This window comes from Nannobrachium achirus, assembly GCF_963921795.1.
Source record: "Nannobrachium achirus genome assembly, chromosome: 23".
In the NCBI taxonomy this organism is placed as follows: domain Eukaryota; kingdom Metazoa; phylum Chordata; class Actinopteri; order Myctophiformes; family Myctophidae; genus Nannobrachium; species Nannobrachium achirus.
The window spans coordinates 46,263,770-46,287,268 of record NC_137830.1 but is presented as its reverse complement, the minus strand read 5'-3'; the positions used below and the strand labels follow the sequence as shown (position 1 = coordinate 46,287,268).

At 43.6% G+C, this 23,499-nt stretch overlaps 1 protein-coding gene across 1 annotated transcript in view; it reads right to left on the bottom strand.

Annotated features, from left to right (window-relative positions):
• lrig3 (leucine-rich repeats and immunoglobulin-like domains 3) overlaps positions 1-9,535 on the bottom strand; it is a gene marked incomplete at both ends in the record, with an annotated part of 40,999 nt that extends 31,464 nt beyond the window's left edge. The window contains 3 exons of the mRNA XM_080754399.1: positions 4,343-4,417; positions 4,601-4,672; positions 9,399-9,535. Coding sequence (XP_080610525.1) covers positions 4,343-4,417; positions 4,601-4,672; positions 9,399-9,535 — 284 coding nt within the window. The remainder of the gene's footprint in view (positions 1-4,342; positions 4,418-4,600; positions 4,673-9,398) is intronic.
• Positions 9,536-23,499: the final 13,964 nt, after the last annotated feature.

Genomic DNA, 23,499 nt, shown 5'->3' with positions numbered 1-23,499 from the left:
AACATGTATTAACAACTTAACAGGTGGCATTCTTTAAAATAGAGGCAGGTAGTATAAAGCACTGTTTCCCAAACACTAGGTCGGCATCCATTTGTGGGTCGTGGACACATTTACGGTCTAATGTTTTTGCTATATTATTATTTATTTCAAAACATTTTCCAAAAACATTCCAAAAAGGCAACATCTTTCATGAATTATAAAAAAAAATCAATTTTTCAATTCAAGTAATTTCACGAATAAATAAAAGAAGAATCTAAGAAAATAGCCGATCTACAAGCTCACGAAGCGACGCGTCGTGAGCGTAGTGAACTTGTGGATCTGCTGTTTTCAATAGTTTGGGTCCTGGGCAAACATCTAATTTCTCTTTTAGGTCTCGAGCTAAAAGGTTTGCGAACCACTGATATAAGGCACCCCAGTCCATGATGTTGCCGGTTTGAAAGTCTCTACACATAAAAAAAAGAAGAAGAAAAAGCCAAATCACAAATAAATCTATTTTCTGCTGTGATAATTATAGCCTTCTCTAGAGAAATATGACCAATGTTGATATAAACACAATTCTTCAGATTAGGGGGAAATCATTTTGAGGTAAACGAGCATGAGTCAAGTGCACGCACGCACCGGCGTGCGCGGCCGGGCGCACATACACGCGTTGCCAGCCAGCCACCCCCCTTTTTTAGATTAGGTGGTGCAGTCACATTTTTCCATCCAGTTGAACGTATTCCAGGATTTCTCTCCCTCCTTCAGTTTCTCTGGGCTGGAGGGAGAAGAGGGAAGAAAAGGGCCTTTGGGTATCGAATACCACTTATTCAAACAGCCAGTCAGACATAGCGGCAGCTCTTGCCGACTCCTTTGACCTCACGGCTCGGAGTAAAAACAAACGGCAATAACCCTGCAGCTGGTAGTAATTGAGTCGTGATCATCTTAATTAATTGAACAATTTCCCAGGAATTTATGAAGGGGGTTAACCCCTCTCGCCATGAAATCCCTTGCACTGTGTTCAGGGGAGGGGGAGGGTCTTTAACAAATGATCCGGAGATTTCAGCACTGATTAGAAATTCGGAGGAGCTGAATCTCTGTGTACGTCTCTCTACGGAGACGGACGGGAACCTCAAGTACGATCCCTTTGCCAACACAGTGGCAAATGTGGCTTCCAAGATACCGCCTGTAATCACTTTAAGCTGACCAAAACAGCCTTTGTGAATTTAAACATAATGTCTCTCAGGGGCAGACACTAACATGCTTCATTTAATGCGTTGTTTCTTGTTTTGTACCGATGAAAGTAGCAACACAAAGAACACGGGATGTCTTTTTGAAAGCAATGTTTGTTTTACAACTTACCCTGTCATTCTACAGCCTCTCCACTGACTTTGCATTGCTTGGTATGTGGCACTTTTGCCTGCTAAGTTGATATTTCATATTGTTTGCAACAGCTTCATGAGCTAAAGAGTTTACAGTAAAATGTGCACAATGTGTTAAGATGATCAGCCATTTGAGTGAAATGTGTGCAATTGTTTTTATATATGGCGTCGTTGTGTGCACAGCAAACGCAGCCCTGGTTTTCATTACAGGCGCCGCAGTAGAAAAACGAGTCATCAGATGTCTTCTCAAAACTCTGTTCTTTTTCCAATAGGAAATACCACACACATACACGCAAATGCTGTGCTCAACCAAAAGAGCACCACCAGAAAAAGTGACTCCACGTTTAAATTCCCCCATTCGAGAGTTGCATGACTTGCTGAGCAGGCAGTACTCATGGGCAAAACACAAGGCAATTGCAAAATGCTCATGAAGAAGAGGCTTCTGATCTTCAAAAAGCCAGAAAAACTTTATAGCATGTATCTGAGATGTGAAACTTTGATCGGGTTGGGAGACAAAAATACCCACGTTGAGAAGGCTGGAATGTAGGCTATGTGTATGAGAGTGCACTACTCTGAAACCCACATATGAACTTGTGTGGTATAATAAGCCAACAAGAAAACAGGCTTGAAGCATTGGAGCCCCGGAAGTATCTCACTGTTGGAGCTATTTTTATGTGACATTCCTAGAAGGCATAATCACAGATTAAAGAACATGAGGTGAGACACTGTGAAAAAGGCACAGTCATGTCCACAAACTCCGGTGACCTTTCTGTCCATCTGGTCTGACGCGGAGGAATCATGTTAAAGAATTACATCCTACATTGTTATCATGTTGTTCAGCTTTTGATATGTTCTGACATGCTGCATAATTATAAAACGTCAAAGACATTCTGCATATTAGATGAGTCAAGATAACATGGTGCATCTCTATCTCTACAGATTGGTCCTTGCAACAAAAAGCAGCTTCTCTCTTATCTTGAATAGAACTATGGTCTGATCACTGTATTTGACACAGAACTACTTTACAACTGACCTGTGTGTGATGTGCTTCTTCCCAAGATATCATGTATTAAAGCACTGTTTCCCAAACAGCGTTGTGACTGAGCTTGTAGATCTGCCATTTTCACTAGTCATAGAACGGGCAAAAGTCTAATTTCTCTTTTGGGTCTTGATCTAAAAAGTTTGAGAACCACTGTATTACAGCACAACCAACCACCAACTTCAAATAAGTGTCTTCAACTCCATTTGCCTCGTCATTTACTGATTCATCCAGGTGTAACTAAAGTCTAACTGAGCACAAATGAAAGATCACAAGTGAATTAAAAGCTCATGTGCTGTACATCTATGAAAAATCAAACCTCGGTTCGAAGTGGAGCGGTGAATCTGAGTTGTGTTGCTAAATGCCTAAACTGTAAACTGTAAACTGTGTCTGTGAGTGAGTGGTGAGTGTGCCTGGCCTGCACAAAACAGCGCCCCTCCTTTAACTAGTGTGTTGTGTGTGGCCACTCAAGGTATTGCCAGGCTACGGAAACGGCCAGCCAGCCACCCACCCACGGACTGACATACCCACGGACATACCTGTCTATTGGGAGCACTTTCACCGCTCCAAAAATAACTGTCTCTGCCTATTCCATAATACTGGCATCGAGAGGCTGAATAGTAGTGTGAGTGCTTCATGTGTGGCCCACACTCCACACATCATGGTTCATATTAAACCCAGTGCAAACACTAGATTTCTAAAGACGCAAATCTGCAAGACAATCAAATCAAAAGTCGTGCCTTTTGCCTAAGCTTTTCTATTGCATGGACAAGCTCATTTTAACCACATGAACTCTAGTGTCCCTATTCTAGACATGACATAATAGACGTTCAGTGAAAAGAGGCAAACGTTTGGCAAAGAGATTTGGTGTGGAAGGGAAAAGGAAGGGACCCAGAACAGAACCCTGGGGGAACCGGGTCAACAAAGTATATAGGGATTAACTTGTTAAATTACAAAAACACCATACATTTCCTCTGCTGGTAAGAAATATCTAACAGAAGGGGAGGCTTCTCTGGAGGCTTCTCCACCAAGTGTGAAAACAAATTGACAATAGCCGACGGGCTGATTGCCCTATCGCTGATGCATTCTCTAGTGTTACAGGCTGTCAAGTTCAGGCTTGATTGGGGAGTGTGCCTCATCTCGTTGGTAGACAGATGCATTCTTCTACAATAACTTTACATCAATTGTTTTATGGGAGAGACGCCGCACCACAAGAGAAAAGCAAATAAAAAAGTTCAGACTCCTGACATTGACATTTAGTTTGATTTGAAAGCAGATTGCACAATACACTTCTGAGCCAATAACAAATAAGATAAACGAGAGGGCAAATCTTTTCTCGTGTCATTTGTCAGCATACAATTAATTAACAATCACATCAGCAGGAGGGGGAAAAAAATCAAAAATGCCATTAATCACAGATTTGCCGTCCCGACAGCTACTAGTACCAAACAAAACAATTCCATTTATGTCGAAGCCATTTGTTTTATAACCATGTGACATGTCTGGGGCTAGCTGCCATGTCTCAGACTGCCCTGTCTGGGAACAAACTCAGCCAAATGGGTTAGTCTCCAGAGAGAGAGAGAGAGAGAGAGAGAGAGAGAGAGAGAGAGAGAGAGAGAGAGACAGAGAGAGAGAGAGAGAGAGAGAGAGAGAGAGAGAGAGAGAGAGAGAGACAGAGAGAGAGAGAGAGAGAGAGAGAAGGTGAGGGGGTGTAGCTTCCCAGCTCACTACTTTAACCAGCAATGACAACCCTGGCGGAGGATTAGCCTCCACGCTAGGCCAAGACTCTCATGACTCGCTAGTCAACACCCCTACGTAGAAATGTTGAGTAGTGGAATAATAAGTACACCAGATTTTTGCTGAAGTAAAACTAGCAATACCACATTGGGTAAATGTTCCTTTCCACCACTAGAAAAAACGCTGGAGCTTGGGAGTTTGTACTTACAAAATGAGTGTGGTGATGTTTGCAGCATAAGGACCCAAATCAGGTATTGTCTCCAATTCGTTGTTGTTTAGCTTTCTGTAAATCAAACACGCACGCACACACACACACACACACACACACGCACGCACACGCACACACACGCACACGCACACGCACGCACGCACGCGCACACACAAGGAAAGCAGAAAGGGTTAGGGCAAAGAAGATCTTTTGGAATTACTCACATTTATCAGAGAAAGTAGAGAGACATATACTTACATTTCACTGAGACGATGCAGACTGAGAAACAAAGTGCTGTCAAACACCTGCAATTTGTTATGGCTCAGATCCCTGTAAATAAAAGATAAGCATAAAGTCAAAGACGTGTACACAGCGAATTCCAATTTCCATTTAACTTTCATCCATTTGATTGTATACTGATAGAAATTACACACACATGCAGAGTGTATTTGTGCATGAGAGAACAGAGAACGAATATTTTGTTTAAGAAAACTCTAGTTGTAATAATCCAGTAGTTGTAATATGCCAAGAATAATCAACACCTAACCTATATTAATTACACACATTGTGTGGGACGTTACGGGGCAATTTGAGACAACTGTATGAATGTGACATGTTAAAATGAAGGCAGAACTTTTACCAGGTTCTTCAACAAAGCAGACATGACCTGTCCTGAGTGAGTCTTAAAAAGCAGCATAGTTGTCTCCGATACAAGCTGCTGCATTGTCACGCCAAAGGCTTACGTGTAGTCCCTGGCCTGCACTTGGTCATTTTTATGGGAAAGTCCCAGTTGTCCTACGCCCAGTTGTCCTACGTCCCAGTTGTCCTACTGTGTCCCAGTTGTCCTACTGTAGCCAGTAGCTACATGTAGCCTACCCCCACCTCAGCATTCGTACAGCTACTCAAGTAGTGTACAGCTCTCGCCGAAAATTCGCCGTCCTACTGCTGTAATTATTATTGTCCACGACATTGCAAGCGGCGCGAAGGCCAGCGGACCTTGGTCCTGCTCTTCGCGCCCGAGCGCCGCAGGCGCGAGTGCCCGCGAAGAGCGGGCCAGGGCCGCGCAGCCGGCGGAGCGCCGCGCGAGTTACGAAGCCGTGGTGAATGCAATCGTTATATTTAAGGCCTGGGCAAGCGCACGATAAACGCATAAATGGGATGAAGATCGCTTGCTTTACAGTCTGTTCGCGGACTAGCCCATACAGCCAGGCTACAGTAGGACAACTGGGACACAGTAGGACAACTGGGACGTAGGACAACTGGGACGTAGGACAACTGGGCGTAGGACAACTGGGACTAGCCCATTTTTATCTGTCTCACACGGACAGACCCTCTGCTCCCAAACAGATCACGCTTTCATCAGCCAGATATACGTTATTATAGGAGGGTGAGATTCTTCCTTGCAGTCTGTTTTGAAAGGAGGCTGAAAGCAGGCCTGAGGAGCCTGGCGAGCTGCAGCCCTGCCAGCTATAAAGCTGTGGAGTTATTGACGCTGTTGCGCACGATCAACGCTGTGGTGCCAGACACTTTCTTGCATGCGTGTGCGCACGCACGCACGCACGCACGCACGCACGCACGCACGCACGCACGCACGCACGCACGCACGCACGCACGCACGCACACACACACACACACACACACACACACACACACACACACACACACACACACTCTCTCTCCTCCCTACACTACCTCCCTCATCTGGAATCCATCAAGGGGGATCTGGGAGGAGAGGGGGGCTAACAACTGGTAATCTATTCACAATGCCGGGAAAGCGAGAGGGATGCCTTTGATTCGTCTGAAACACCCCCATTGAATTTTCTGGGGTCTGTTTTTGTCCTTTGTGTTTCACGAACCCCTCAACTACGGTTTTACTTCTCATAGAGAGTAGACTTTTTACTACCCCCTGTTTTTCTTTCCGAACACTCAGCTGTGTGTTGTTGTTTTCTGTGCTGGGAGCCATATGGGAGAGGTGTTGTATCAAACCCTCCTCTCCCCCCCCCACCACCCGACAAAACCAGATAAGCCTGGAGTGGGTATAACACTTCTACTTCCCTCACAAACCTCCTTCTGAGGGCTGCAAGATAATGCATGCTGATGCGTTGAGCTTTCACTAACCTTGCTCTGAGGGGTACATGATAATACCCGCTGCTGCATTTAGGATTCTTCCACTGCCAAGTTGTGAAAGGTTGCGTTCACAACACCTTTATAAATTATATTTCACAAACAAGTGCCCACGTTATCTTTTGGTCACATGGGACCCAACGTGGGCAGCTATTTGTTATCTATAGGCTATCAGATATCTCAATCCTTTATTTTATTATTTTAAACTGAGTTTCTTTCCGTCACTTCATCTTTAAAGTGACACAAGCGTTCCTGAACTTTAAAAGTTCTTTAACTTTCTACCAAATGGGTACCATTATTGCTGCAGTATCGGAATTTGGGGGGCATACTTTGTTTTCAAGTTGTCTAACTAAAGCCATAGTGCCTCAATCCCACAAACCGGGGGAAAAAAACGAGCAAACCTTGGTCTAAATTTGTATCCCCCAACTAGTTCCCACATATTCATGGCTGAAACCAAACGCTCCTCCTTGCCTCTTTAAGCCGGCATCATAGTCGCCTGGGCGGTGGAAGGCTTTACACCGCGGTGTAGTCTTTTCGAGTCTTTTTGAGTCATGAAACTACAACGTTACGTCATTCCTCGCGGTGGAGAGCTTTACACCGTGAGTCCCAACACATCTCTCTGTTTTTACTATCAGACAGACAGGCTCTACACCCCGTTCACTGATTGGTCAATCTAGACTAGTCAGTCACGGTGAATAGGTCTCCACCGTGGCACTATGATGGCCTGCACTTATTTTCTGACTTGAGGTGGAAAGCTTTCCACCTCAAATTTGCGGTGGATAGCTCTCCACCGTACACTCTGCTACGGGCTTAATACCCTCCTACAAACTCGCTTTTTCTCCCTCCCTTCTCTTGTCTATGAGAATTTGCTTCGTACTAATCCAATAGCAGCTTCTTAATCAGTACCACTGGTGGCTCTGGAGTTGCTAATTCAGCAGAAATAATGGGGTGCTGGAAAACAAAGGGCCGAGCGGTTTAAGGGGTTTCAGACGTGCTGGAGAGCCACTCGTAAATTAGCATGCCAGAGTGCTAAGAATTTTCCCCCCATGTGGACCTTTTTTTTCCCCATTTTCCTTGGAAGGCCTGCCTGCCTTGGTTATGAGGCTCAGGCTGGGCCTGTTTTCTCTGGCAGCATTAACTTTCCAGAGCTGAACATTTTAGACAGAGAAGAAGTATATCGTCGTTGTCGGGTGAAACGCTTGTATGTCCAAAACCTTTCGTTTTGCATTTGTCATTTTAAAAATGATTTAAACTAGTGAAAACAGCCGTTCAGATCAGCTGTTTTCACTACTTTTGTGCGATGGCCTTGTATGATGAAGCAGTGCATTACTTTGGGAAAAAATGTACACATTTGAAACTTGGAGATACGAGGTTTCTTCTCGACAGTGACGATATTCTACACACAGAAGGCTAATAGCTCAGACAATGCTGTGATTTGAGATCGCCTAATAGGCTACTTTACGTAACAAATATCTATCTACATGAATTAAGTGGTTAACATAGCCTACATGTGTTAACCAGAAGAATAGCCAATCTACAAACATTTTGTCCAATGACATTCCCAAAATAAGGATTACTGTTATGTTTGGCAAAGCAATGTTTCAACATTCTAACAGGCTTTTGACCTGGCTTTCTGATGTAAAGAAGGCTGTCCCAATTTGAACACTGCAGTAACTGAGGATATAGAAAGGTGGTACCTTATGGAAATGATGAAGTCCATTATTAATTTAATGGACTCAAGGTGGTATGTTAGAAAATAGAAACAATAAATACTTTAGAAATAAAGTCTCACAACTGGGGCCCAAAAATGTATGCGCTACATAAGTATCTATATGGCCAATGTCAATATTTGTCATTTAATTTAAAAAAGTTGTATATTTGTCAGCCTAGGCTAACAATCTAATAAGTTATCATAGTAATAACATAATAAGTAAGTTGTTCTAATAATGCAAAAATAACAGAAACACAAATACAGACATTTGCATTTGTAAAGAATCACTCAAATAACAACAGAGACAATGGCTATCATCTAGTTGAAGATTTACTATTAAGGAGAGCAGACTGACAATGGCACATTGATGTGCAAAACACCACATGCCTGGCTAATCCTGCGACTCTTGAAGAAGTCATGTTGTCTATTATTTCACATTCTCAGTGAGGGGAGTGCACAACAAGAACAGAAGCAAGTTTAAAGATACAAAAATACATGTTTCTGACTAAGTTATAAGCTTTATACAATGTTCTAAACTGAGAATAACTGTTGTTTTTTTTTAAAGGGGGAAAAAATCACAACATTTTCACAACAACTGCTAGACTAATCAGGGATGTAGGCCAAAACACCATGCAGCCATATGATGGTAGGGCTACATTATAGACTACTAAAGCTTTTATATGACCAGTGGTGGCAAAAGTAGGCCTACTCACTCTTACTTGAGTAAATGTATCAATACTGCAATGTAGAAATACTATAAAAGTCCGGAATTCAACATTTACTTAATAAGTACAAAGGTATTGGCATCAAAATATAATGAAGTACCAAAACTCATTGTGCAGAATGTATAAAATAATCATTGTGAGCTTGTAGATCTGCTATTTTCAAATGGGCAAATATACAAGGTTGAAGTTGTTAATGTATGTTTTGTGGTAATAATCTAAATATGAAAAGTAACTAGTAACTAAAGTTGTCAAATAAAGTAAAAGTACAATATTTGGATCCGAGATGTACAGTAGAGTAGAAGTAAAAGTATTGAAAATTGGAAATACTCAAGTAAAGTACAAATACCTCAACATTGTACTTAAGTAAATGTACTTAGTTACTTTACACCACTGATGATGACCACTGTAGAAAGGTGTGAAAGGCAGTTTAGATAAGTATCCCCTAAGTACTGATTGTCAGGATAAGCGCTGACAAAGGCTCTTTAAATTGACTTACAGCTGAACTGCCCACTGCGGAAAGGTCTCTGGGATTTGTCCCCTTTTCAGTCGACTGCAGTCCAAAAGGTCTCCGAAACACGTACAGGGAGGGGGACAGGTTCTCCTGTCCTCATCATATCCAAACGAACGATCCATCTTCAGCAACACGAGCAAAAGGACAGCATACCTCGCAACAAGGCTGCGAGGCTGCAAAGGGGGGGACATTTTTTTGCTTTAACTCAAGAGCCCCTTTGGTTTTACAAGAAAAACACAACGAATCCAAACCGTGACTGAGAATCCCCCAAATCCAAGAAAATGCGTGATTTTGTTTTTCCTATAAATACAGTCAATCCTTTATTATATCCGATTCCTGGGTCGTTCGCCTCCGAAGGTTTTAAAGTGCAAAAGAAAAACGGTCGACCCAAACTTATCCATGTCTCCGTGAAACTTTCTGCCCGCCTGCTCTTTTCGCCTCGCTGTTGCCGCAAGTACTTCAAGGCTCCCACAGCGCGCGTCCTTCCATTGGCTGCTAGGGACTCGCAGCTCACCAAAGGTATGCGGAGGGGGTGACCAGAGGGGTGCTTGGGAAATGTAGTCAACTTAATTGTGAGTAACTCTGCAGCTAGCCCTGCAGTAGTCAGATAATATCAGGATCACATTGCCATTAACAATAATTTTCAAACAAGAAAAGTTCTATCATGATTATGAATAATATTGACAAGATTATTGGTCTAATGACAGCCTGTTGCAGATACATTTGTTCACAGGGTAGGTTGCTAAAACAATACCAGCTGTCGTGGCCCCTCTGTGCAAAACAAATGGATTGGGGTTGGCGTGTAGGTCTAGTGCGGTGGAGTGGGGGGTGCCCCCTATAAATGTAAAAGTTGTATTCTATTCTAAAGAGCCGTATAGGGTGCCATTTCTACCATTATTCCACCACCCTGACTAGTATCCCCCTACCCTGACTTGGCTCCTCAATATACATGTCATTCTCATTGACATTGACATTGCCATTGTGTTTGTGTGTGTGTGTGTGTGTGTGTGTGTGTGTGTGTGTGTGTGTGTGTGTGTGTGTGTGTGTGTGTGTGTGTGTGCAACTGCGCATGCGCACGTGTGTCTGTCTGCGAAATCAATAGTTATAGTTCACTGCGTGTTTGTAATCTATCTAATGCACGGAAACTCCACGTGCATGTCCCCCACTCATGCGTCGCAGCGTCCCCCGCATATCTCGAGAACTGTCTGACCGACGACTTCATTAATCTTAACCAGGGTTTGGAACCATAAATGCATCATGACTTTCCTCATCATGACTGCCCATCAGACTGTATAGAGCAGGGTTCCCCAATTAGTTTTCCCCAAGGGCCGAATTATGTCTAGGGTACCAAGCCGAGGGCCACAACATTGCAGGGGGCGACGGTGGTGTTCCTGCTACTCCAGCGACAGTTCAGATATCGTTGTTGTCGGGTGAAAATCTTGTATGTCCAAAACCGTTCGTTTTGCATTTACGGTATCATTTTACGCGAGGCGTTGTGTGCTTGTAGATCTGCTGTTTTCACACTACTTTTGTGCGACGGCCTTGTATGAAGAAGCAGGGTTTTACTTTGCGAAAGAATGTACAAATTTGGAGATACGAGGTTTCCACCCGACAATGATGATATACTAGTGTTGTTGCTGCTCTTATACCACCATTATTACTGGCCTTCGTGGGGGCCAGACAGTAGCCCCCCGCGGGCCGCAAATGGCTCGCGGGCCGCCTATTGGGGAACTCTGGTATAGGGAGTACTGACTCCATCAAGTTATGTCCTGTTGCATTAAGAGCAAATAGTCTCCTTATTAGACCATCCTATATTAAAATTGCGTAGAGGGTGGATCAGTGGACCGCAGCCATCACAAACGTAACATCTGGACCACCAAGGGCCCCAGGGGCCACAGGCTGGTCCAGCATTGTTACAGCAGCGTTTCTCTTCAAAAGGCCTAACGTGGTGACCATTGCTCTGATTGGCATTCAAATCTAATACTTTTAAATGCCAATGACTGTTTATGAATGCTTTAGCTGTCAGGAATCCTCTCTAGGTCTGCCTTAGCCTGGTATAACCAGCCTAGATAATGCAGCTAGCTAACTAACTGCAGTATCTACCCTACCATCCCTACCTTGTTTTAACATGGCTGGGATGTCTAGCTCAGCTAGGCTAGGTCTGCCTCACCTGTTCACTCCCCTGCATTCCTAGGAATCAGTATCAGCCTATCACCTACTCCTCACCTGATTTACTCACCTGCAGTCTGTTACTCTACTAGTTGGGGGGGTATATATTCTCTGTCAGGTTCGGCTTATCCATTTGTCAGTTTGTCGTCTTAACCTCTGCCTTCTCCTGTTCCAGCCCGAGCCTTACCTGATTATTCCTGGATTGAGACCTTGCCTGCCTGTTTACGGATTACCCCTTTGCCTAGCCCCTGCCTGCCTTGTTTGCTAGTTTTGATATACCTCTGGTATTGACTTTTGTTATTGGTTTTGGCTAACCTGAGTAAAAGACTAAGTTACATTCATCCTGCCTCCTGCCTGTTGTTTTCTGCATTTGGGTCATTCTGAAGATTCTGACATTAGCATGTGCAATGTTTCATACGACTCTGATAAAACACACATTTTAGCCAAAATGTAACTGGGCAGAATTGACTGCATACTGTATACCAGGGGTCTTTTTCGTTTTCAGGCCAAAGACCCCTTAGCTGAGAGAGAGATGAAGCAGGGACCCCCTAGGAGCTGAGCAGAGTAGAGTATCGAATTACAACAGAGGGGTGTGTGTGTGTGTGTGTGTGTGTGTGTGTGTGTGTGTGTGTGTGTGTGTGTGTGTGTGTGTGTGTGTGTGTGTGTGTGTGTGTGTGTGTGTGTGTGTGTGTGTGTGTGTGTGTGTGTGTGTGTGTGTGTGTGTGTGTGTGTGTGTGTGTGTGTGTGTGTGTGTGTGTGTGCGCACGCGTTTTTTTTTCCAAAACATTTTTTTCTCAAAAAACTTTACCTAACTAACCCTAACCCTTTACACCAAACCTATTTGCCGAAAATAGCCGATCTACAAGCTATTTTTGGCTTAAGTTCTCCTCAGAATAGGGATGCGAGGGTTCAAGTTGTTGATTTAAAAGACCGATCCTATCACAGAGATTTGGCGGCCCCCCTGTAGTAACTCTGAGGACCCCCTAGGGGTCCCGGACCCCCTGTTGAAGACCCCTGCTGTATAGTTTAATCTTAAACTCACTTATAACTCATGATTCACTGTTTATTTCTCAACACTTTAGAAAGACAGAAGTAAAAGAGAAGCTGCGGGACATCTGATAGATAATGGGTATGTTTTAATTTGCGTTAGAGTGTTATCTCTTTTCTATCATTACCATGTGAAAGACCCATCATGTGTTATTCATACATTGAGATGGTGTGCCAGCGAATGTTAAAGATCTCTGAAGCTCACGCAAGCTATTCCCTTTTCACTATACAGTAAGTAGGTCACATCTTAATTTAACGAATTCTAGGACCCCTTAAACCCTACTCTTGACCTGAGTCCCACAGGGGTCTGCCCTCTCCCAACGAGTTGCCAAACGTGTACACAGAGGTGATCAGGGACGTGCTGGCCATTGGGAAAAGCGGGACAACTCCCGAACGGCCGGTTCATTCCCGGCCGGTCATTAGGAAAAAATAAATAAATAAAATCTCGTTCCATTTTGGGGGCTGGGCGGCCAAAAACCTTGTATTTCCAAGTTTCAAATTTGTACATTTTTTCGCAAAGCAAAGCCCTGCTTCATCATACAAGGCCGTCGCACAAAAGTAGTGAAAACAGCAGAACACAACACCTCGCGGTGCGAGGCGTTGTGTGCTTGTAGATCGGCTGTTTTCACTAGTTTAAAATATTTTTAAATTGATAAATACAAAACAAACGGTTTTGGACATACAAGGTTTCCACCCGACAGCGACGAAATATAACTCATGTAATTGGCCCACTGGCTTGTCACTTGTCATGATCTGAAATGGCAAATCTTTGAGTAGCAGCAGCGCTATAGAGAGAGATCTCTCTCTATAGCGCGCAATGAGGGCCTCTCCAACTCTTTTTCCCGGGCTGAATCAGGGGCCCAGCATGCATGTCCCTGCACAGGGGTCTGCCCTCTCCCAACGAGTTGCCAAATGTGCACACAGAGGTGATATACAAGTTGACAATTTGTTCACTATCTGATGATCACAGTTATGATGATGATAATTCACTCTGACTGCAAGTGCACTTGAATTACTCATTTTGGAGACAATGCCTCTTTATAGTCACAAATTCACAATATGAGTTCAGAACTGTGATGTCACCGGAAAGCCCCAACATAAAAGAGAAGCTTCACAGTTTGCAGAGTACATTTCTGAGTCAATACTACGTTTTTCCTCATTGTATATACCAGGGGTCTTCAACAGGGGGTCCGGGACCCCTAGGAGGTCCTCAGTGTTACTACAGGGGCTCCTCCAAATCTTTGTGTGATAGGAAAAAAAATCTCTTTTTAGACAGATTCTTAACCAGATTCTGAGAACTTTAGCGCTGCGAGGCGTTGTGAGTTTGTAGATCGGCTATTTTCGGCAAAGAGGTTTGGTGTAGAGGGGAGAAGTATTGACAGTTCATGTGGTTACATTTCTGAAAACACAAATTGTCATGAATCCAAAATACACTGATCAACACTGTCAAACAATGAATGAAACAATATGGAATCTATGACAAGGTTGTGGGGTCCCTGCTTCATCTCTCTCTCAACTAAGGGGTCCTTGGCCCTGGTATATACCGATATTGTGCAAAATTGCATATTTTTGTGAAGACCCTTACTCAAGGCTTACTGGCAACCATTACCCTGGAGGTTGAGTGATAACTTTGAGAACTTCAAGGCCAAAATCCAAGACAAGGAAGGCATCCCCCCTGACCAGCAGATGCTGATCTTTGCTGGCAAACAACTGGAAGATGGCCGTACCCTGTCGACTATAATATCCAAAAGGAGTCCACCCTCCACCTTGTGCTGCGTCTGAGGGGAGGGCACTATGATTCTATTACAGAGGAGAGTGCGTAAAATCAAGGTACTTTAATCATGTCTAGTAAACACTGCATCTCAACTCAAAGTTCCACATTGATAAAAGTCAACAAGAGAGCTGCACAGAACGGCACACATGCACCGATACAATCAAGTTATTTTAATAGTGCAAAAATGCAAATACAACACATGTCTGTGACTTACCATTAGCAAATTCCTCATAAGCCTATGTGCATAGGCCCTATATGCTATGCTCCACAGACAGCGAAGGGTGGTCATAGTTGCCACTAATAATCTTACAAACATGAACAACAATATACATACAGTATAATTGAACAAAGGTACATAAGTAAGTATGATACAAACAAACTTTATCACAGGCCAAGCCTATAGGGGCGTGTATCTATTCTGCATCTATATAGCATGAGACAAGACCCAAATTCAAATTTTTTACTCAAATATTTCTTTTGGGGGTCTCTGGAACAAAATATTTTGAGATGTGGGTCCGCGGCCAAATACATATCATTTTGGGGGTCCTTGACCACTGATATAGCAACATAAGTTTTTCAGAAAACTGTTAGGATTTAGAAGACATTTGTAGAATCAGTGGTTCTCAAACTTTGTCATGTCAAGGACCCCCAAAATGATATGTATTTGGCCGCGGACCCCCATCTCAAAGTATTTTGTCCCGGGGTTGAGTTAAAAATGTTCATTCTGAATTTGGGTCTTGCCTCATGCTAGATGCAGAATAGATACACGCAGCCTAGGGCCCTAGGCTACTGAAAAGGTCAAGGGTCAAGGTTGTACATTATTGTTACATCTTATTGTGAACAACTTATTTGTGTTCCTCTTCCTTCAGACAATGCAGCAGTATACTAATAATAAAGGTAAAGGTAAAAAACAGGAGAAAAACAAAATACTTAAGAGTATGTACTGTAAGTAAGAGAATGCTTACAACTGAGGTGCCAAGCTGCGCCTTGTGCCCAAATTATGTCTGGTATTTCACACCAGCAGAGCGCGCAAGTAGGGTGATGATAGCTGGTGGTGATTTCACCGAGAACACTGCTCCCTCATTGGCTAAGGTTATGGCCACATACATGCCAGCATACATACCCACAGACAGCGATCATCACCCTACTTGCGCGCATAAAACCACTATGTATTGTAAAGGGTAGGGAAAAAAGGGAAAACAAATAGTATTCCCTCAATCAGAGTGCTGCTGTGCACCTTAACATGAGGACGTTTGGGCTCAATGCAAAATCATTGTTTGAGCTTTTACAGTGACTGCAGCACTTTACAAGTTACTATGATTTCATACTTTTACACTTCATACATCTTACTTGGTAATTGGTCTTTGCCTTCTGTTGCTTATTATGATACACAGACTGATTTGTTTGTAAATTACACAACCAAACACTCCATGCCCTTTTGCACTGTCTTTATGATTTCAAACTAATACATTGTAATATCATGTAATTGTAATATAATGCAATGTAAACTGTGAGGTTCTCTAATAAGCCCTATAGGGTTTCTTATCTCACCGGCACAACAATATTCTGTTACCCTTTAGGGAAGAAGTAGTATGTATATGATATGATTCCTGTTGTACAAATCAAATCACTTCGTCATAGAATTGATAGAATTCAACTGTTAGGTCTTCCGCAGAACCAAACCTGGTCTAGAACTTAAACGGTCAGTCTTCATTTTATGGTCATGAATCATGATTAACTAGGATCCTGGATGGCTTCATTCTAGGCTTAAAATAATTGATATAAATATGTTTGTAAAAGTCTACGGGGGAAATTAATCGCCATTTTTTTAGTGGCACCAGTAAACCACGCCTACTGCTATGCCCTATTAGAGGACATAAAAATAAGTTGACCTGCGTGTCAGGGAGACGTCCCCAGGGGCGTCACACCAAATTCTGGGCCCTGGGTACAAGGATTCACTGCGGGCCCCCCATGAATGTTAACTATTGAAAAATAGCAGATATACAAGCTCACAGCGCGGCCCCCGAGTGCCGCGCTGCAAGCTTGTAGATCTGCTATTTTTGAAAAATTGTGAAAATGTGTGCAAGGAACCCATGCTTCCCATGTCAGTGGTGCTCAAACTTTTTCATGTGAAGGACCCCCAAAATGATATGAATTTGGCCACGGACCCCCATCTCAAAATATTTAGTTCCAGGGACCCCCCAGAGTTACAAATGTTCGCTTAAAAAATACATATATTCAAAGATTTGCGCACATTTTCACGACTTTTCAAAAATAGCAGATCTACAAGCTCACAGCGCGGCACTCGGTGCCGCGCTGTGAGCTTGTAGATCTGCTATTTTTCAATAGCGAAAGTTACTAGGGCCCCTCCACCTTGGGCCCTGGTAACTCAGTCCCACTTTCCTACCCCTTGTGACGCCCCTGGACGTCCCTGTTCATGTTTGGTGTCAGGGAGACGTCCCTGGGCGAAACATCCATGAATGGTGGTCCCCAGCTGAAGACCCTGCAGCCCAACATTTGGTATGCGGTCAGGTTTAGGCCTGGCTCAGGGAAGAGGACGCCCCTGCCATGCATAGTCCACCATGAGCACCATTGAAGGTGCGACGGGCCCAAGGCCAAGCAGGACCATCCTTCTGCATGAAATAATTGTTGTCAGTGTTGCCATCTCATCCACTTATACAAAGCATGATTTCACACCTTGGTATCAACAGAGAACAAAACTGGTAACAGCAAAATATATACGTTTGCTGTTTAATTGCTTCCTTGATTCACCCAGATGGGGTGGTTGCTTCCACTGAAGAATTTAGAAATTTTGGGGATTAACTCATCCAACACAAAACATCTCTCTCTCTTTTCATTCTAGAAACAATAGCGTTGTCTGAAGTTTCACATTGGACAAATCAAACTGTGGTAATAGATGGAACTTGGAGCATGTATGGCATGCCAGAGCATTTCCATCATCCATGTGGCGATTGATTAGGTCTCTGGGGACCCTTGTTGGATTAAGGAGACAGAAAGGGGGGTGGGTGGTGATGGTGGTGTTTGTGCGTGTGTGTGTGTGCGCGCGCGCGCGTGTGTGTGCGTGTGTGTGTGTGTGTGTGTGTGTGTGTGTGTGTGTGTGTGTGTGTGTGTGTGTGTGTGTGTGTGTGTTGGTGCGTGCGTGCGTATGCGTGTGTTGCACATCCCAGCCTCACTAGGATGGTGTAAGGAATCCCATCCAGGCCCAGGGAGCTCTGTCTTGAAGTGAGTTTGATTGCTTCCTCATGTTCGTCTCTGCATTGGTCTTTAGACTTTGGGCCAACAGACCAGACAGCACAAATCCAAGCTTTCACTATGGGTCAATGCTTCATCAATATCATGAAAAGAGTCAAGAGATAAATGTTATTCATGACTTTGTAAATAAAGCAATGGATTTAAAAAATTAAAAAGAAAAATATTCTTCATATTCTCCATAAAACATTCCCTGTGTGAAGTATGGGAAAGTATCCCACCTTAAAAATAATAAACACCTTTTGCTATGCAGTATAGGAACGGATTCCTTCTGCTAAAGTATACACAGCGTGCCTCAGCTTTCACATTCCTCACATGGTGAAATCATATTTTCTAGCCGCCGCTGATTTGTTTGGTCACAACGGCGCCGGGATGATAGATGTTTTTCTGGCTGCAAAACATCAGCTGCACCCCTACATACACAGGGTAGCTTCGAGGTACATCACACTCCAGGTCCATCAGTTTAATAATACGTGTCTGGAATGTCAGAAAGCTTATAAAGGCCCAGTGAAGTCCTCTGGACTGGAGCACATACAGTACAGATGTTGGCAGTGGGACGAATTTGCCAAGTTGCTAATGCTTCAAGTGGCCAGGTGCCAGTCATTATACTCAGAATAGTAACAGCTTTAAAAAATGTCTACCCAGCATGCTTAGCTCCAGGTATCACTTGCTGCCAGTAACAACATAGGGAGAGAGGGACAGGGTGGTGTGTGCCTGTGCGTGCACAAGTGAGTGAATGTGTGTGTGTGCGACTGTGCGTGCATGTGTGCTAGAAAAGGGGATTTTGCCTATAAACGTTGATGCAGTACAGTAGAACAGATGTACAAAACTGCATCTAAGTATAAACTGTGTGACAGGTTGCACTATGATGCATCAACTGCAGTCACGTTTTGAATGTAAAATAAAGAACCTGTGCATTATGGGTTAGGAAGGACAGATGAGTGAAACATGCTGCCTTAAGGGTCTGTTCTAGGTTTATGAGGACACCAAGAAGCCATACGTTTTGACGACCAAACACATAAACAAAGTAACTCTTCCAGACTCTCCGCCCAAGTAGACTGTTGCCACGGGCATGTGCTGCAACAGAGTGGCCGTTGTCCAGGCCATGCCCGTGTGAGGTTGATGTTGACGGGTGTCAGAGTGGGCCCAAAGTGGTCTGTGTTAAAGCATGAGTTGTGTGGCCTCCCCGCCAGTTACAGGCCCGAGACCCCCAAACAAAATATACGCTCCGTTAACTGGGACGTCACATAAAAGAAGCAGTGTGTGGACACATACTTCACGGTTAAGGATGCCTGCCTCTTATAATTAATGAGACGGCAGACGGTGGCGTGCAGTGCGGTGGCCCACCGATCACCTTGTGATTTGTCAACAGAAGAGAATCAGGCTAATCACACACAGGGCCGTTTTCTCCCACTGTCTATTTGCAGACTACAGCAGGCAGGGTCATCCATGTATCAGTGAGCCATGAGGTGTTTCCCAGTTTCAATAATGTTTAAGATTAATGTACGGCTAAAATTGTCTGCAGAAGATGCATGCACGCAGGCCTAAAATGAAATACCTTGTTAATGAGGAAACTACTGTCACTGCTACTGATATTGGAATAGCCAATTTAATTAAATGTATTTTAATGTCATACTCTAGGACAGGTCTTTGCCTCAGGGTAGTATTGACAGCACATACTAAATGTAATCATCGTTCATGCTGGAGCGGAATAGCAGTTAATTTGCCACCCAATTGTCCAGCACACGTGATGTGTCATTATGTTGGAGAGACAAAGCATGTTCATTACGCAGCCAGGACAGGCCCTTCCTGTACGCCGAATCAAATTAAATACTCCAATTTCAATCACTAATTATCCCTTTCCATTAACCCATTCTGCTTGAGTGACATACTTAGGTGTTCTGCTTAATTATCCTCACAATACATTGACGTTCACTGACTCCTGTTAGGGTATGCATTGCATGCATTTTATATTTCCCCATGCGCGGCTGCATTTATTCGATTGGCAGTATTTTTGAGCGGGGGTTACACCGTCTCCTATACGTGGCCGTGTGTGTATGCGTGCATGCGTGCGTGCGTGCGTGTCTGTCTGTCTGTATGTAGCCTGCAGTACCTTCTCTGACCACACATGTTAAGGGAGGGGCGCTGTTGTTCAGGCCAGGCCAGGCACACACACACACACACACACACACACACACACACACACACACACACACACACACACACACACACACACACACACACACACACACACGCACGCACACACACGCGCAGCCTCCACCGCTCAGTTCACACAAGTGTGATTTTTTTCTAGATGGTCAACATGAATAACAGGAGCAAGGTCTAAGATCAGTTATGGAAAAAGTAATGAAATGTTTTACTTAAACGTAAAAGTATCAATACTGCAATATAGAAATAGAAGTAAATGTCTGGAATTCAAAATGTACTTGAGTAAAAGTACGAAAGTGTTGGCATCAAAATGTACTTAAGGTACCAAAAGTAAAAGTACAAAATGTTTGAAAATAGAAGATCTACAAGCTCACGTCGTGTTGCGATGCGACACGTTGTGAGCTTGTAGATCGTCTATTATCAAATAGCCAATGTATAAAATAGGGCTAAAGTTGTTTATGTGTGTTTTATAATATTACCAGTAAGACTCCCTAATCGGGAGATAAGCGACTGTCAGGTCACATGTATACGCTTGGTGGCCGAGTTACGGCCTTTTTAGCTGCAAAGTAACTAATAACTAAAGCTCTCAAATAACTGCAGTGGAGTAAAAGTACAACATTCGGACCCGAGATGTCTCTTCTGAACTTCTACAGAAGAGACATTAAACATTTGTGAGGAATTATTCCTTTTATGAGAAAAAGAAACACATTAACCTAAAGGATTCGACCAAGAGGATCTGTGGTGGTATGTGGATAACATTTCTCCTGCTGTGCTTTGCCACACAAGGCAGCCTCTGAAAGTCAAGTTGGATGACCTCCCTGCAGAAACAGAAAGCTTGCAACATCAGGAACCCACCCTCGCTAGGAATCAGCGGTGCACCCACAAACAGTGATAAAGAAACACCAGCTGTTTCAACAATTTGAGCCCCCCACCCCCAGTTCAACCTACAGCGGGGGTGGTTGAATGTGTAAAAATCAGCATGTTTAATTCATCAACGCCAAGGTTCCATCACCTCCACCTTCCATCACCTCCACCACTGTGTTGCTGTGTCAGACTTGACTATTCACTTGTTCTCTTGATGCCGAGTTGAGCAGGACTAATTTAAGCATTTAGATGACATTCACACCCAATGACTGAGCAGGTAGGGGTTCGGTATCATGCTTAAGGACACTTCAGTTAGTAGCAGATGGCTTTTCCATGGCAGGCCATGGATATAATGTAACTTCTAAAACCTAAACCCAATCTAAAGTCCTGTCTCTCTCTACACTCTGCAATAAATCAGAAATACCTGTGTAACTAAAACAACTACATTTGTGAGTGTTGCTAACCACTCCAATGTGTGGCTTAGTGTGTATATGACCATCATTGCCATGTGTTTTTCCAAAGTGTTTTTCCATGGTATCAATCGTCACATATCCAAGTGGTTTTCCATTGTACAAAATAGTGATATTTGACCCCCCCCTACATGTGTTTTTCTGTTGCACCAAATACTGATATTCGACCCCCCACATGTGACGTCATGTGGGTCTGTCATCATCAGCACCTCTCACATCACACAGGTGTGATTTTTTGAGCGGTGCTAACCGCTCCTATAGACCGCTTTTTTACCAAAACTATGATGTCACAAATGATGATGACATGAGTTCGCTAGACCAATGAAGCACTTCGATTCTGTTGATCTGTCCATGATGTCATAGTCACAGAGGCACTCGATTGGTTCACCCTGATTTAGAATGCGTTTAGGCTGCGTAAAATACGTCATAACGCGTTTAGGCCGCGTAAAATACGTCATAAAAAGTTATTGAGCGGTGCTAACCTTGAATTTCAAAATTATATTAGATGAATATCACTTATAAGCGATATAGGACAATTATAATGTATATAATCTTACAGGTTATAAATGATAGGCAGGTAATACAAGTTTAAAATACAAATGAACAGACTTTGAAAAACTAAAATATTCATCTTCTGGCCTCTTCTCGCCTCTCTGGAGGCCTCTCTGGAGGTAAATAAGGTCACTTATCATTACACTATGACACTCTTACAAGCTACAATCCGTAGCTTGGTCAACTAACTGATGAGAAATGACGATAAAGACTTATATAGTCTGAGCAGACCTCTAGACTGACATCATACACAACAAAAAGAATATTGCCATGCATGCCTATCAACACTGATTTGCGCAGGAATTAGTTTGCACCGCTCACTTCGCACTGGTGCGATTTTTTGTATAAAGGACAATATATTTTAAGATTTCAAAAACAATGTACCTCTATATATAATTTGATGGGATTCCTCAATTTCTGAGTGGTGCTCCTGGAGGAAGGAGCCAAGCTCCTACATCTGTCTTTGTCCGTTTGTACACCCAGCGTCACATCGCGGCACGCGAAGCTTGGCCTACATCTGGCCTACATCTTTGCACAAAGCCCTCAAAGTTTGTTGTACGCCCAGGCTAGGGTCATATTGGTCAAGCTTTGCGGGGTGCTTAATGAAAATAGCACCACTCACTTCACACTAGGTGTGATTTTTATTCATATTACGACTAGAAACAGAACAAGGTGATCACCGTTGAAAATGCAAAAAGGTAAAGAGGTTAGCTTTAGAATCTTTAGTTACTGACCTTAGTTAATGAATATTATGAGAGTGCAAATCCATTAATGTCAGGGGAGATATTTCTACTACCATTGATACAACTGCAGTTAAACCACTGCGTCTGCCTGTGTAATTACAAACTGTACAGGGTCATTATATTAGCATTTCAAAGAACACTTAAGGCAAACATTAAGCCACATAACACCCGGGTAAGTTTTGTGCTAAGAGGTGATTGCTGAAAACAATGTACCGTTAATAGGTGACTCATTTAGAATTCACAAGGGGAAGTTAACAAAGTGGATACAATGGCTTGTGAGCAGGCCTTGAAAGGAAAGGAGATAGCATCAGAAAATGTGTTATCAATCTTGTCATGGAGAATTGGACTCCCTGGTATCACTATCCAGCACTCCCAAATACATAAACATGCTATTTAAGCATCAGCTTTCCCTTCTCTTGTTCACATTGGTGAAAAGTATATAAAGTGAGAATAAAGGGGGGGGGGCTCTCTGGAATGGGGGCAGGGTGGGTGACAGACAAAAGATCTCCTCAGTGTTTTATGTGTGGAAAGCAGGGGGTAGATTCACAGCACCGACCGAGAGAACAACCCCAGGGGCCCTGGTGGTGCCCCGCACTCCGCTTTGCCATTTTTCCACCAAAAACTCCCTTTGCTACCTTGCCCTCCTCTTCTTACCTCTCCCATTCCTCCATCCGGACCCATTGTTTGGTAACCAGTGATGCATGGCCTCTGTGAGCTTGTGCTCTGTGTTCGGGGGGGGTGGGGGGTGCAAGCATGCATGAGATACCTGGCCAATGTCTCCTTTCTCTGAGCCGGGGGGAAAAAAGAAACTCCTGCAAATGAGAAGATAGATTAACTTTTTAATTTCCTTACAAAGAAGAGGTGTCTCAAGGTGTCTCTCTCTTTTCCACAATGAATGGGGGGGGGGGGGGGGGGGGGTTGAATGCAGCTGCTGGATGTCCTTGCAGAACCCCCCCCCCCCCCCCTGACTCTTCCACCCCTGGTCGCCTCACACTTCACAGAGGGAGGTGTTGAGGTAAGAATGAAGG